We start from the raw sequence: 16434 nt of genomic DNA, 5'->3' as shown, positions 1-16434 counted from the left end.
TTTTTATCATTATTTGAATAAAATTTAATGATTAATTTATTATGATCTTATATAATGACATATATTATCCATTAAAAATTAGAGTACATGAAATTATTCTTTTTTAATTGATATAATGAGATTACGAATAACAAAATAATTTTCTACATTTTTATTACTTGAAGTGGTTTGAAAGGAAAGAAAACAAGAATAACGTTTCTTCAATGTAATATTTTTATAAGGAAAGCGGCATTGCCCTTCTTCACTCACGCGATATTGCTGGATCGGGCTTTCGCCCATTGTCCAAACAAGATTTATTTTTTAAAAATATATATTCAAAAAAGGACATTTTTGATCCATTTTGTAACGGTAGGGGCATTTTTGACCCATTAAATAACAATAAGGGTATTTCTAGATCAAAGTATTGACGGCAAGAGCATTTTTGGACTAAATTATAAATGAAAGCATTTTTGTTCATTTCAAATAGTTTAAGGTCATTTGACTCTTTACCCATTAAACAATAAAGACAAATGAGGGCAAGTTAACATTATTTTTGGGTTTTGTTAACCACCAATTGAATAAAGTTTCCCTCATCCCATAAACAACTTCCAAAAGCACTTGATACATAATTGCTTTGGAAAACATGCTCAGTGGATTCAGATTTTGGGGATTTACTACATGAACACATAGATAGTCCAAAATAAACCAAATCTCCTAGGGATTTCATCAATTGGCAACTTGTTATGTAGTAATCTTATCATAAAAAAAATGAAATTTTGGAAGGAATCCCCTTATACCAGATCCTGGAAAAATAGATACTAAAATTTCTGGCTTGTTTGAATAATTGCCAAACAAATTTACATGAGAAGGAATTATGGTCCAAATAGGCTGATCTAGCCATAAGGTTAATTCTAATTCAGTATTTTAAATCAATAAGTCAAATAGGAAAAAAAAAGTAAATTAGCAATAGAAATAAAATTAGTTGTAAATGATTGAAACTTTAAACAATCTCAACATTGTTTAAATTTCATGTACATTTTTTAATAATGCAATAACAAAAGAGTGATCAAATATCCATTAAGTATGATACAATGCAACCAAACTAAAACTATTGTAAACTTCAAAGTAAGATTGGCAGCAATACTCAAAATTACTATCTTAAGTAACTCTTTTCCCTCCTATTCTCATCTCCTCTAACACACCACATTAGAAGAGTAGATGCTAAGCAAAATCATGTACCAAATTAGTAATCAATCGATGTATAATAAGTACTCTTTCTATTTCATATTAAGTGAATTTGGAACTTTTCGGAAACAACCTCTCGATCTCCATGAGATAGCAGTAAGGTTTGCGTATATTTTATCCTCCACAGACCCCATTTGTGGAATTTCAGTGAATATGTTGTTGTTGTTATTGTTTGAATTTTTGGAAATTTTTTCGTTGTTCAAAATAATTTTTTTTCTTCATATTTTCCCTTTTTTAAAATAAAGTTTTATATTTTCTAGGAGAAAATTTTCATTACTTGGAACTACTCACATTTTCATATTAGTAAATAAAATTTCATACAAGAACATCCAATGGATTGTATTACAAATACATGACTAACATATTATTAGCTTTAATTAATCTTTATCTATATATGTAATAACATTAATATTATTATATCAAGTTAAACGCAACTGAGCCGAGGGTCTTTCGGAAACAGCCGTCCTACCTTGATAGGAGTAAGGTCTGGATACACTTTACCCTCCCCAGACCCCATGTTGTGGAATTTCACTGGATTGTTGTTGTTATTGTAAACGCTTTATGTCTAAATAAAAAATAGCTTTTATGTCTTTTAAGAATTGATGCAAGAAAAAATAAATAATACAAACCACTTACTAAAAAATAAATTTTTGCCACAAATTTTATTGAGTTATCATTGACCGTTTGACAATCATGCAATTTATTATAGTAGTATCTCTTTTTGTGCAAAGAGACTTATGAATAAAAAAAAGTATAGCAATAAAATAAATATAATTTGTTAAAACTATAATTTTAAAATATGGATTGAAGTTGAGTTATTAAAGTGTTAAGAAGACTTTAGCGAGCCTTACTATATCTGCAATAGTAGTCATACGTGCTATTATTCAATTTCTTTGATTTGAATATATGCCATTAAATGAGTTGATTAAAAGAAAAAAGTTCGACCCCTATATGTATCAATGGCAAAAATATGATAGAAAATGTTGTGTCTAGGTAATCTAATAGTTGGTTGGTATCATATCATGCCAAGAAGATCAGGTCAAGGTAAGGATGGAGACCGTAAGTTATCATGGCAATATTTTTAAAAATAACGTAATATTCATTTTGTTGATTGTTGATTGTTTGAAATATCATAATTAATGATAAGAGAAATTTGAAAAAAAAAATTAACTATACAATCTTTTTTTATTTATATTACCACCTATTGTATTCATTATTCATAAAATCTAAACATATAATATTTATTACGTATTAAATTTTAAAAATTCTATCAAAAATCACAGATATATCTGTGACAATAGGAGCAGGACATTCTATAAAGCAGATAAAACTCGGCTATCTTCATTAAATTTCTTTTCCTCCGTTAAAATAAACAAATAATTATGCCTCAATCCTTTGTCAAAAGCATTCACTAATTTTGTACCAAACATTAGGTGGTTGTTCTTGCTTGATTATTATTATTTTTTTGAGAAATTGAAAAAGCTTTTCAAAAGAAATTCTAATACTAGTAGAAACAAATGTCACCCAAGGACCACATAGGGAAGACATAATCAAACTTACGTCATGGGGAATTGCAGCAAAATATAACATTGCAAGTTCAAAAGGCAGATTTATCAAATAAAAGTGTTAGAACACCACCACATATAAATTGATAAAGAGACTTTAATCATTTCTGAAGCCTTTTGGAAAACCTACGGGGTTTGTCTGATTAAACACAAAATGAGATTCACACTTTATAGTAAAGCGAGAGCATGAACAAAGTTAAAAGGCTGAAACACATCTAATATGGACAATGTATCTATGTTTTAACTGATACAATATAAGCGTAGAAGATTTTCAAGCACTATCAGGTTTTAAGACTCCTCACTTCTGTACAACTGACGAAGCTCCAGTGCAGTTCCATAAGCTCAATTTGCACAGAAGTGCCTATATGACTGCACTGCCTACAGGTTTGTTGTTTTTTGCCAACAGTTTTCTGAAACTCATCATCTTATTCAATGCACCAACATAGGCTCGGACACTGGAGATAACAATATCCATATCTGCTCCGGTTCCACTGGAAGAAGAAAGTAGATATAAAAGACATTTCTAGCAAGAGAAAGGAAAGGTGCTGTTAAAAATTAAAAATAAAAAGGGGTGTGCATGCAGTAGCTACATGTTGATTGAATATATGTTGGGCACATGACATCCAGCCAAGCATATATATTACGATTTTTGGCTCTTCTACTTGATGCACGCACTGACACTGGTGTTCCTTTTGGATAAGTCAAATGAAAAAATGGGAGATTGAAGAAAGAACTTGGAGGCACAGAAGTAACAACAGTAGGGAGCAGTCAGGCGGGGGATTGCAGTGATGAGGAAACACAAAGGGTGAGGGCAGTCAGTGGAGAAAAGAAGCAAGGGGCTTGCAAGTCCTTTTGTTCGGCGAAGGCTGTACCTGTAGAAGAACGATGACGAAGAGGGGAGAGAGGTGCAGAGGAAACATAAATCTGACGCCTACTGTGGTTATGCTTCAGCTGATATATTCATGCTATACAACTATTTTCCATTTCAATACCCAAGCTTATCATCTATCATAGTTCTCATACAGCATTTATCTATTTGTGTGTTGAACCAAAATCTGAGCTCTCACAGTTAGCTTTATTGAAAACATATAAATTTTGTTCATTTCACTTTGGTGTCATGTCCTCAGTTCTAAAATTTACTGTGTCAACACCTGCATGCCCCCCTTTCTCTCTCTCCATGTTTCCAAGGTTCTATCAGAGAAAGAGGTAAAGAAGAATAAATGCAACAAACATGGCTGGTAATTTCATACCTAAATGTACGGTGAACAGTCTCTCCAGTTAAAGCATGGGTTGATGTATGGCCATTCTCTCCACGAATTAAGACTCTGGTTGAAGCTATAGCGTCTATACCTTGTGTGACTGCATTCATGGAATACTCCAGGAGTGTCACAGGTACCTGCACAATGCATGAACACTACAATTACCAGACCATAATACACATTAAACCAAAAAGATGATTAAATAGAAGACAAGTTTAACTGCTGGTTTAGAGGCAAACACCATCTTCTAGAACAAAAACTTGGGTTCTCTCTAGATATATATAGTTAACTGCTTGTAAGTCAAATTCAATATGTATAAATTCCTCCTCAAAATGCATATCAAATAGAGTTTGACTTATTTTTGGGAAGTATTATAAAGCTAGAAGGTTGATCAATTACGTGGAAAATGATAAAACTGCTCTTAATAGATATCTTCACAGTACAACAACACCACATTCAGTGTATTCCCACAAGTGGGGTCTGGGGAGAGTGGTGTGTACGCAGCCTTGCCCCTACCTTGTGAAGGTAGAGAGGTTATTTCCAATAGACCGTCGGCAATATCTTCACAGTACATTATAGCAAAATTGAAGGCCTTTGTTATGTAGAATTTGGGTTGTGTGCTGATGTCATCATTGAATGCAGCACTAGATGCTGAGTTAGGATTGGACTGGCTTTAAAAAAGGACTCCATATGAGGTTATTAATTTTGGAGAGGAACTCTAGTCTTAGTTTTTAAGTACTACATATACTTGCGTTGCCTTGACTTCTTCAACAACAAGAATACTGTTGTGAAAAAAAAAATTGACCCTAAGGCAACTTTTATTTTCGGATAACCGTGGTATCCGGACCAGCTTTCGCACACCTTGACTAATTCCAGGGATACTTGTCACCAACAATAGGTACCAGGAAACTCTATCCACTAAGGCGCAATGTAATTTTCCGGTGAAGGGGTGTCGCTTGACACCCCTTGGGTGTGGGTGGCTCCGCCCCCGGTTGAATATTAACATACTGATCGGCTTGGGATCGATATGGGTCCTAGCGCTGCGACAAGATTATTTATAATTATGAAATTTTATTTCTATTTCAGACCTTGACAATGAGATCAACTGCCTTATAAGCAGCATCAACTGGCCCTGTTCCAACAGAGCAAGAAATATGCTCTTGACCATCAGCGTCAATGAGCTTAACGGTTGCTGTAGAAAGGCCAAGACTTCCACACGTAACCTGTCCATAGAACAGGAAGTATTTCAATCAGCTGAACTATCCTTTTTAATCCAGATCAAAATCAGAGACTTGAATAAAAACAGTGCAAATATAGTCAATATTAACATCTACCTGCACATTTTGAAGTTGCCAAAAAAATTGAGGCTGGAAAACTTCATCTGACGTCAGTGCTATCAGGTCATCATCTGTAATTTTCTGAAATAGCAGTGTGGAGATAAATAGATGGCCAAAAAATATATCCACGATATAAACATCATATTAGATCCACAGTTGTTTAACCTTAATTTGAATAATAATTTAATTGATGAAAGTGTAATTAGCCTTAATTTTAATAATAATTGAACTGATAATAGTGTAATTAGCCAGATAACCCTTTCAAATGAGCAGAAGAAACTTTGACAACCAAAAGAGGGTTTAAAGGGTCTTAGCACAAATTTATTAGTTGCTAGGACAATTTTTAGGGGTGTCGCATACAAAAGAAATAGTTAACTGATTATCTTGGTTCAGAAGGTATCCTGAGCTCTGCCCAATCTTTCTGTTCACATCCATGCTGCATTTTCTTCATCTGTTTCTACTCTCAATTCTACCTTTTCTGATACTTTAGTTCATCCCACTTTAAAATATCTTAGAATTTCTCACACACTAGTTGTTTCCAAATTCACAATAATTAATGTACAACCCAGATACATAGATGAATAAAAACACAACAATTCAAAAAATTTGAAGATGTGGCATACTTCAGATTGTACTGAAAGTGAAAAAAGGGGGAGAGAGAGAGAGAGAGAAAGCTCATAATTATATTTTTAGCTCATGTTCTAGCCACTAGGTTATCTAGGAAGGACAAAAATGTTCTAGCCATCAATCTCCTTCAATGAGTTCTCAACATAGCAAATTTACTAAACTCCACCATTCCACATGTATTTGAATGATGACGAAAATATACCAAACAACAATGGAAATTTCAACAGCTTAATTCACCTTTTTCTTCTCAGCCACAGATTTGAATCGCCAGAAGAGGTCATCAAGTTCTTTTCCCTCAATTTCGTATCCAAGCTGCATAGGACTAAAACGATTTGTCTCGTGCTCTTAAATTTAAGAAATAAACTCAATTCTCAGAGCATTCAATTTACCTCAAGCATTTTGGCTTGCAAAGCATGACGCCCACTACAAAAAAATGTTCATCATATCAATTTCCTTGAAGACATGATGTAATTCAATGGTAGTAATGAACAGACCAGGTTAGGAAGGAGGGCACAGGAGGGATAAAGTTGCAGACTGTGATGATGATTATGATGCAATGGTGGCTCTGACCATATTAAAGTGAGGCAAACTCAATAAACTTCTACTTCACCTCTCCATAGAAGAGATGAAGTTTCTAAAAACCTCCACATTATTTTAAAACAACAAAGGTGTGATTCACTATTTGAAACATCAATTGTCTGTCTATGCTGCTCGGACTCTTCAAAAATGTCGAATGATGCATGTCGGATACTCCAAAAAGTAGTGCATTTTGGTGAATCCAACACAGGTGTGGCAACAATTTTGGAGAGTCAAAGCAACATAGTTGTCTGTGGATCAGGGAAGCCTTACTCAAGTACTAAAGAAATATTTACCTCATAGCAACTAAAAGGATGTATTTTGCTAAGGAAGTTCAATAATCAAGGGATAATAAGTGAAAAACTCAAACAACACAAAATCTAACAATTATGCCATTACAGCAATAAGCATTGATTGATAAATCACATACCTGAGTTTCCCGAGGACAATACCAGATTCATTAGCACGATTAAGCCCAATATCTTCAGGAGATATAATCTCATATGTATCTTTGTGTTTTAACATTCCATCCTAAAGAGCATAAAAGTAGTTTAAGAAGGGTTCTTGAAAAGGAAAAACTGAAATAATTTTATTCTTTTTTTTTTAATTCGCAACTGTACGATTATAAAAAGGTGTAGAATCCAGCTTTGAGGTAAGGAAGAAAAGGGAGGGGAGACACAATATACTACATATATTCAAGGAAGTTCAGTTGAAAAACTTTATGCATTTGAAGATGAATCAAAAACAAATGCAGAACAATTAATTGAGCTTTAACTAAATGTGCGGAAGATTTATCCATAGATATTCAAACATAGGATCAGTAACTACACATCTAAAATGAGAAGGGCCATAAAGAAATGGATAATCTGAAACATAAAAGAGTAAGCAGATTCAAACTCCTGAAGGGAAGTTCTTTGATGTCAGGAGGTATAATATCTGTGCCCCTCCTGGAATATGGGTACCGAATGTTTACTATAATCTAATGCCCCAAGAAGGAAAACTTGGAGCAACTTCTAATTGTTTGTTGGGTCTTTGAGGCTTCTCTGTTTATCTCATAATTCTTCATATTAAGCTGTGAGCCCTTGCTTAAACTTGGAGATCAAGTTTTCATGCTAACAGAACCAACTTTTCAGTGACAGCATCTGAAAAACTGTGCAGCAAAGATATTTTTTGAAATCAGTAACTTTGTACTATATCAGGGATCAAACAGAACTTGGGTAGTACTGAAACCATATTTACAATGGAGCTCTAATGTCTACTCTCCAGCTATAATGAATCTAGAACATCTATGATAGACACAGTATCATTAGAGTAAATCTGGTTACACCAAAAAAAGAGAAGTAAGATGAAGTTCAACTTGATCTTCTGCACATCATACTCTAAGCTCTCAAAACATCTGGAATTCCTCTCCTTCCAAATTGTCCACAAGATACAGGCTGGGACGATTCTCCATCTACTCCCTATGATTCTTGCTCGGACTCTCTCCATAATTGTTGAACCTTTTTGGGAGTATCCGACACGCACCCATCGACATTTTTGAAGAGCCCGAGCAACATAGTCTACTTCTATCCTTAGCATGTGAACTTGTTCCCTCTCAACTGCTAAGAGCCTCTATGACCTTGCCCAGCATTGTCCGTGCTAATTGCTATACCTTTAAGGTTTAGGATGATTCTCCATAAATGAGTTGTGTATGAACAATGCAGAAATAGATGGTTGACGGTCTCAGTTGTAGCTGTTTCTTTACACAGGAAGCATCATGAGCACAATTTTATACCTCTGCTCATCAAATTGTCCACTGTTAGAGTAACCTCCTCGGCTAATAACCATACAAAACATGAAACCTAATGGTTGACTTTAAACCTCCAAAATCTGCTTCCATGGCCAGTTGGCTATCTGGTGGTTGGACTGGTTCATAAATTTGTAGGCAGAATTGACCTTAAAAATACCTTTGGAGTTACCCTACCACCACAAAAGATCTTCTCCAGCTTGAACCACAAGAAATTGATCAAGTTTGTTGAAGAAATCAACCACTCTTTGAAACTCCCAATCATTGAAATGTCTTCCAAAATTTAAGCTCCATCCTTGAGGTGTCTACAAGCTAGCTACAGTTTTTTGTTGGTGAAGGACTACGCTGAAGATATCTGGAAAGACCAATTCCAGGATACCAACCTCATGCCAATTGCCCTTCCAAAATCTGGTTTTGCTGACCCCATATGGAGTATTCCTCTTATTCATATTTGGCTTTAATCACTCCCCCAAAGTTGGTGGTTTTCTTTGGTGATCTTCCACAGCCACTTCATCCTTAAAGCTTTACTTTGAATCTTCATGTTCTTGATTCCCAGGCCACCAGATCTTTCAGTACAGATGACTGAATTCCACTTGACCAAATGGTAGCCTTTCCTCTCTTTGTCACCATGCCGTAGGAAGTTCCTCCGGATGCTATCCAACCTTTTGAAGACCCCTGATAGAAAGGGCAATACGGACATCATGTATGTTGGAAGGGCATTAAAGACTGAGTTGATCAGTGTCAGTCTACCTCCTAATGACAAGTATTGAGTCTTCCATATTGGCAATTTCTTTTCACATTTCTCTATAACAGTAACCCAAATCTCAACAGACTTTGACTTGGTCCTCAAAGGCATCCACAGATAAATGGTTGGCAGGGTCCCAATCTCTCCTCCCAGAACAGATGCCAAAAGATTCATGTAGGGGACATCATTGATGGGGTAAAGGAAGCTCTTACCCCAGTTTATGTGAAGGCCTGAGATCCCTTCAAAGAACACTAGGATTATTCTGAGATGTCTCAATCTGTCTCTATCAGCATCACAAAAATATGAGGGTGCCATCAGCATAATGCAAATGAGTCACCTTTAGGCTATCATTACCTGCCCTGATTACCTCAAAGTCGTTTATCCATCCATTCATATTAGTTGTTTTGATCATATTGTTGATCAAAAATACATCGTTATTCTTACCCAAGGGAACAGTGAACTCTCCAAATCTCAGAGCATGGGAATACAAATTAAAGAAGTATTTGGATGTATAGAATAGCTAATTTCAACTTAAATAGTAAAAACTTGTGCTTAGTAAAAGCAGAGTAGAGGAAAAATTACAACATTAAAGCAAAGATGCCCAGGAACTAATAAGCCTTGCAGTGTGAACAGTGCTCCAAATAAGCATTCATACTTAAATTTTGAAAATATGTGGTTGGAACATGATGGTTTTGAAAACTTGGTGAAGAACTGGTGGAAATCCTTCTACATTCAAGTGACCCAAATTTCATATTCGCCTTAAAATTAGGCCGAGGGACTGGAATTTGAATATTTTCGGCAGCCTCAACACCAGAAAATCAGAAACTTTGCACAAGGTGCAGCTATTAGACAGACAAGCTGAGAACAGGAAAAGAGTTGATGCTCAAAGCTGATCTTTTGATGGAGTTGGAGGAAATTTCTTGGAGACAGAAGTCAAGATGCCTTCGATTACAACACGAGGACAAGAACACTATTTTTTTCCATAAGATGGCTAATGCACACAAGCGAAATAATCACATACATAAGCTTGAAGCAAATGGAACCCTACAACTGATCAATGGAGACCATCTTGGTCACTGGAAAATTTCTGCTGTAGAAGATCAATGGCTCCAAAGGCCATTGATGAAGAGGATCCTGGGAGTGATCAAAAATTGCAATGGTGATAAAGCTCCGGGGCTAGATGGGTTCACTATGGACTTCTACAAGAAGTGTCGAGGGACTATAGGAATGATCTAATTAGTGCCACTAATTATTTCCACACTCAGGAATGTTTTCCAAAGAAGTCTTAATGCCTCATATATCACACTTGTCCCAAAGAAACTTGGAGCAAAGGAATTGAAGGATTACAGGACAATTAGTCTGATTAGTAGTTTCTACAACGTGCTATCCAAATACTAACTAAGAGACTCAAAACAGCGATCAGTAGCTCATGCTCTCGCACAAATGGCTTCCGTAAGTGGCAGACAGATTATTGATGCAGCACTAACAGCTAATGACTCTCTTGATTCCAGAATAAGACAGAGGAAGGCAGGAATCATGTGTAAATTGTATATTGAGAAAGTCTTTGACAATGTTCATTGGGAATTCCTTATCAACATGTTAAAATCCATGAACTCCAGAAATTAATGGATCAAGTGGATCCACTTTTGCATCTCCATTGTCATGTCGTCCATTATCATAAATGGATCACCTAAAGAATTTTTTGCTTCACCAAAAGGTTTTAGACAAGGAAATTCACTTTCTCCTTTTCGTTTTACCTTGGTTATGGAAGGTCTAAGTAGAATGTTGTCGACAGCAAACTACATGACTAGATAAAGGGCTTTAACCCAAGTTTGAGAAATCAAGGAAAATTGCATCTCACTTACCTTTTCTATTTTTATGACTCACTCTTTGTCCGCAAAACTGAAATGATCAGATCTTACATATTCGTATGGCGCTTTTGTTCTTTGAAGCGACTTATGGTCTTCAAGTTAATTATACAGAGTGTTTTTTGTCTGGTGAACGAAGTGATCAACTTATAGGAAATAGCTGACACCTTGGTTTGCGAAGTAGGCTCTTTTCCCGTTAAATAATTAGGCCTTCCTTTGGGGTCAACGTCTAAAGCCACTACAATCTGGGATGGGAGGAAAAGTGCAAAAGGAAGTTATCATGCTGAAAGAGAAAACATCACTCATTGGGAGGTAGACTAGTACTAACCAATAGTGTGCAAGATCCTCTACCCACATATCCTATGTCCATCCCCTCTTCCAGCATCTGTGGCAAACAAAAGGGACAAATTGCGAAGGGATTTTCTGTGACAAAGGAATAGACAAAACAAGTCTTTCAAAAAGGGATACGGTTTCTACTGACAAGAAGGCTGGGAGCATGGGGAACAAATATCCGAGGGTTCATAGTATCTTCTTGCAACACAAATGGCTCTAGAGATTTAATAGGGAGGAGGGAGCTTTATGGAGAGATGTTATTATGGCTAAATACAGACTTCCCAACCCATGGATTACGAAACATCCACAAAATCCTAATTCATGTGGTTTCTAGACTCTAGAGGCATACGAGTGCACATTGAGACTCTTTCTATCCAAGACCTCAACTATATTGAAAATGGCAGGAAAGTAACTAAGTAAGGTCTTGGACAGATATTTGACTTGTGCAATCACCTCCGAAAAACCATTACCCCACATTATTTACTATGACTCCAAATTCTGAAGCATCTGTGTCAGACTACAGGAGTGAAAAAGGCTGGAACATCAGATTCAAGCGCAATATTAATGATTGGGAATTGGATAATTGTGTTCTTTACTTCTCAGACGCCATAGGACCACCAACCCACCCTACCCTTCAACTCCGGTCTGATTTTCTAAAGTGAAAATACGATTCTGAAGGAGTTTTCACAGTCAAATCCTGTTATAAGAGATAAATCCCGCTGTCATTGAAAATTGGCCTTGGAAATGCTTTTGGGAAAATAGGGAACCTCTGAAAGTTCGATGTTTTGGTTGATGGCAAAAGAAGCTTGTCTTAAACATGAAAATCTTCAGAAAAGGGGTTTCAACCAGTGTTCTAAAAGATTCTGTTGGAACTCGCCTCGAGGTTCGTCCTGGGGCGAGGCTCTAGCAAAACGCCCCAAGACTCAAGTGTGGGACTTAGTTCTATAAGACTTACACTCTAAGCGCCCGACTGTACGCCTAAAACATGTCCAACGTCCAACGCTCGGAGCTCGCCTAACAGATCTTACGCAAATTATGTGTTAAAATCTTTAGTTAACATTGTTGACCCTCATAATTCTTGAATAAATGAATAATACTTAATAATTTTTAATCTATAGAGATAAGAAGATTGAGAGTAACTCAAATAACAAGTTGTATATCACATCTTTACTATTTGGTAATACTACGAAGGTGATTATATATTACGTAACATTTCTTTTAAAAATACGTAGCAAAATTTTATTTTTTCACTTATCATTGGTCTTCATGATTTTGTCATATATCAAAATTATCATATTTTATTTAGCTATTTCAAAGTAATTTTATTTTTATTCATGATCGAGTGATGTTTTTATTATAATACTAGTAAGTTTTACTGATTATTTTATTTTAGGGGGGTAAATTGTATAGTATGATAAAAAATATTTAGAGAAATAATAATTCTTTTATTATTAGAAAGTTAAGATATTAGATTATTTGTACTTGTATAGTCATGTTAGAAGTTTTATTTTCTATGAGTTTCCTTAATCATATTTGTAATTATTTCAAACTATCGATGTATTTTTATAATTTTGTGTTATTATATTATTATACAATATTGTAAATTAAAAATTTAAAGATCCATAGGGCTTACGCCTCGCCCTATACTAAGTAAAACATCTGGCCTCATGCCCCCGCCTTTTAAAACACTGGTTTCAACATATGTACTTGATGTTGCCTTTGTTGAAAGCAAAGTGACTATCAACTATTTATTTGATCGCTTCTTCCATTCATAGATCTAGAGCCTCTTCTCAGGACTACAGAAGACCTGCTGTTAAGCAGGAATTCATGAGGACTGGGTAAGGAAATCAGGGAATTTGGAACACCATTCCATCAGTAATTTGGTGGATCGTTGGAAAGAAAAGATGCCCATGAACTAATAAGAAGATTTGCCTCTTTCAAATTGTTTAGGGTTTAGAACATTTGTTTCTTTCAACAATGAATTAGAGCAAATTACACAAACCTGATGGATGCCACTTTCATGAGCAAAGGCATTAGCTCCAACAATGGCCTTGTGTGGCTGCACATGAAGTCCCGAGTACTCCTCTACCTGCATGACAAAGGGTCAGCAGAATGCATAGTGGAAGAATATTAACCAGTAAAAGATCACCATACTATGAGATAGTAGGGGTACAAACCATCTTGCTTGACATGAGTATATGTCGTGTATTAATCCCTGTATATAGGCCACCTAGTACTTGCTCTCCACGACATTTTAAGGCCATTACAACCTATTCCAGCATTGGAGAAGGTAAAAGGTTAGAAAATGAAGGCCCGACATGCCCAAGAGTCAAAACAAAGAGAAACAAGAACCACAAAGGAAAAAGGAGTCCCATAAACGTCAGTAGATTGTAAGTTTTAACAGTAAATAACACAACCAATGGCAGAAATTGGCTCCAAAGACCAAAGTACGGTTGCATGTTTGAAACTATTGTTTTGCGAAAGAATAATATTATGGACCACACAATTTCTACTCTAATATCAGTCTGAATTCAAGATGTTAATTTAGTCTAGAAAGAGGTGGAATAGTTCCTTTTGTGCGGAGAATGCCTTACAAGATTATGGGAAATTTCTTTGAAGACCTAATTTTTCGTCAAGGAAAGAACAGTTGTTGAATTAGTGCTTCCACCCCTTACCACCAACCAAATTTTGGATCCCAAATCATGCACATAAGAGAACTAAAATTTCTCAGTGAAAAGCCCTTGCGCACCTCCTCCAAGGAAGCATTTCCAGCTCTTTCACCAATTCCATTGATGGTCACTTCTAATTGTCTTGCACCTGCACATGCTCCCTGAAATTGGACACTCTTTAATGTGCATACAACTTAAGTTGGCATAAACAACTAGGTTCTCAACAACATTGAAACACATACAGCTAAGGTATTGGCAGTAGAAAGCCCAAGATCGTTCTGGCAGTGTGTTGAAATGATCACATCTTCAACTCCTGGGGTGTTGGCTTTTATATTAGCAATCAATTGTCCAAATTCTTCGGGTACAGTGTATCCAACAGTATCAGGGATGTTGAGGGTTGTTGCCCCAGCTTTGATAACCTCTCCAAGGATATGATAAAGGAACTCCGGATCCGATCTGAGAGGAATAAACAGGTAATAAGGCTTTCTTGATAAAGTAAAGCAATTTTTTTTTTTGATGAAGTAAGCAATATTATTAAAGCTAGCACCAAGGAGGTACTGCAAATAAACAGGATATAAGGCTCAGATCAGAAAAAGAAAAAAGAAAAAGAAAGCAACAGATCCAAGTTAGCATTGGCAACAGAATAACACTTGGTAGTTTAACCCTCTTCTTTGAGATCTCAAAGCATCATACCAGAGAACTCCTTGATAGGAAAAAGCAAATTACCGAACACAAGGTCATATTATCTTTTAAGTGTTCCGTTGAAAGGGAAAAGAGTTGCTATATTCAAATAATTCCAAGGTCTCCCATGCGCTAGTTAAGAAGAATGCCATAAACATGTGTGTTCAATAAAACAAGTTTGGTGTCAACAGACTTGTGACGAGATTTTCTCCAGAAACTTTTCAGAATTCTTCAGGATCATCCGCCAGCTAAATTACGAGTCACTTTAAATAAACATCTGAATTTATCTAACACTATCTTTAAGCATACAACAATCTGTTCAACAGATAAGACCCTAACAAGCATGACTAATCCTAAGAGAAACAAGGAAATATGTCCAATTTATTGCTTAGTTCCCGATTGGCAACTTTGTGGATAGCCTAAACTCAATAATTATCTCCATACAAGAAAAAGGCCCAGAGTCAACAATTTTAGCAATGATGATAGCCCAAAGTAAGTATAGAATGGTATTTCATAGCGGAACAAAAAGTTTAGATGTTAATTGAATTAAATATTATATGATCAATTTTATATTAAACTAGTGAAAATGAAAAAAATAGTAAAAAGTCTAGTCTGCTAAAGAAATTCTGGCATCAAAGTTTAAATTTTTGAAAGTTGTAAAAAAGTATAGAAATGAAATGGTGCCAATAATTTTGGAATGTTCAAAAGTAGAAGCATAAAGTGTCAACCTTCCAGCATCTTCAGGGCTAAATTCAACATCCTCACATCCAATACTCCTTGCATAAGCCACCATACTCCTAGCTTTCTCAACAACTTCATCTCTACTCATTTTCAACTTAAACTTCATATGTATCTCACTGGTAGCAATAAACGTATGAATCCTCGGTTTCTTAGCATACTTCACAGCCTCCCAAGCCTTATCAATATCCCTCTTATTACACCTCGCCAATCCACAAATAACCGGTACATGTCCTTCTTCATAAACACCATTCCCAACTTCCTTAGCTATCAGCTTCACAGCTTCAAGATCAGCTTCAGAAGAAGCAGGAAAACCAGCCTCGATTATATCAACACCAAGCTTAGCTAACTGACGTGCAACATCGAGTTTCTCCTTTGTAGTCATTGTAGCCCCTGGGGATTGCTCTCCATCACGGAGAGTAGTGTCGAAGATGCGGATGTAGTTGGGATCGGGAATATGACTCGGAGTATATTCCGGTCGACGGCGGATTGAGCAACGAACAATGGGGATGGAAAATGAGGAATTGGAGTGCTTGGGGTTTGATGGTTTGAAATTGAAGAGAGTTTGAGTTTGGGTTTGAATGAGAGGGTTTTTGGGACGGAATGAGATGTAAGGGTTATGGAAAATTGGATGATTTGCGGTGATAGACGCCATTGTTGTTGGAGGAGATAAGAATGAAGAGAAAGTGGAGTTTGCGAGTGCTGGTTTTAATGGCGGCGCGCGGAGAGATTGAAAATTCAAGTAAACATAAATGAAATAGTATAATTTTAAATTGCCGAAAATAACCTTTAATTTGAGGTCGCAAACCTAACTAATTAAGGGCAAGTCAAAATTGTCTTCTAACAAGTTGCTATGTGTTTGGTATGAGAAAAATGTGTTTTTTCTGAGTCTACACCCTAGTGAATCGAGTCTACATTTTAATTATAACATAATATTTAAAATCAATAGTGGTCCCATGAGAAAACTAAATGGACGTTGAAACATATGCATAATAGGTATAATTGAAAAGATAAAATATCTACGAA

At 35.9% G+C, this 16434-nt stretch overlaps 1 protein-coding gene across 2 annotated transcripts; it reads right to left on the bottom strand.

Moving 5' to 3' along the window:
• Nucleotides 1-2820: 2820 nt before the first annotated feature.
• Nucleotides 2821-16178, bottom strand: LOC129898647 (2-isopropylmalate synthase B). 2 transcript variants are annotated; one of them, XM_055973269.1, is made up of 12 exons: nt 15399-16178; nt 14232-14445; nt 14070-14150; nt 13498-13590; nt 13323-13409; nt 7019-7119; nt 6402-6435; nt 6250-6324; nt 5383-5466; nt 5137-5271; nt 4040-4185; nt 2821-3312 (listed from the first exon to the last, which is right to left on the bottom strand). In XM_055973269.1, exons 1-12 carry the CDS (start codon nt 16061-16063, stop codon nt 3219-3221), a joined length of 1809 nt encoding a protein of 602 aa, XP_055829244.1. In that variant the 5' UTR covers nt 16064-16178; the 3' UTR covers nt 2821-3218. The 2 variants fall into 2 exon arrangements, with proteins under 2 accessions (XP_055829244.1, XP_055829243.1); XM_055973268.1 differs by having other exon boundaries at nt 2821-3280; nt 15399-16175.
• Between the last annotated feature and the right edge of the window lie 256 nt (nt 16179-16434).

This window comes from Solanum dulcamara, chromosome 8 (genome assembly GCF_947179165.1).
Source record: "Solanum dulcamara chromosome 8, daSolDulc1.2, whole genome shotgun sequence".
In the NCBI taxonomy this organism is placed as follows: domain Eukaryota; kingdom Viridiplantae; phylum Streptophyta; class Magnoliopsida; order Solanales; family Solanaceae; genus Solanum; species Solanum dulcamara.
The sequence above is the reverse complement of the archived record's forward strand: the minus strand, read 5'-3'. Positions and strand labels throughout refer to the sequence as shown.

Bases quoted from the DNA above. Each gene is read 5' to 3' on its own strand.
- LOC129898647 (XM_055973268.1), bottom strand. From the start codon at position 16,063: ATGGCGTCTATCACCGCAAATCATCCAATTTTCCATAACCCTTACATC. The intron at 13,591-14,069 runs GTGCGCAAGGGC...ATGCTGGAATAG, and splicing joins GAAATGCTTCCTTGGAGGAG to GTTGTAATGGCCTTAAAATG. The intron at 6,325-6,401 runs GTAAATTGAATG...AGTCCTATGCAG, and splicing joins TGCAAGCCAAAATGCTTGAG to CTTGGATACGAAATTGAGGG.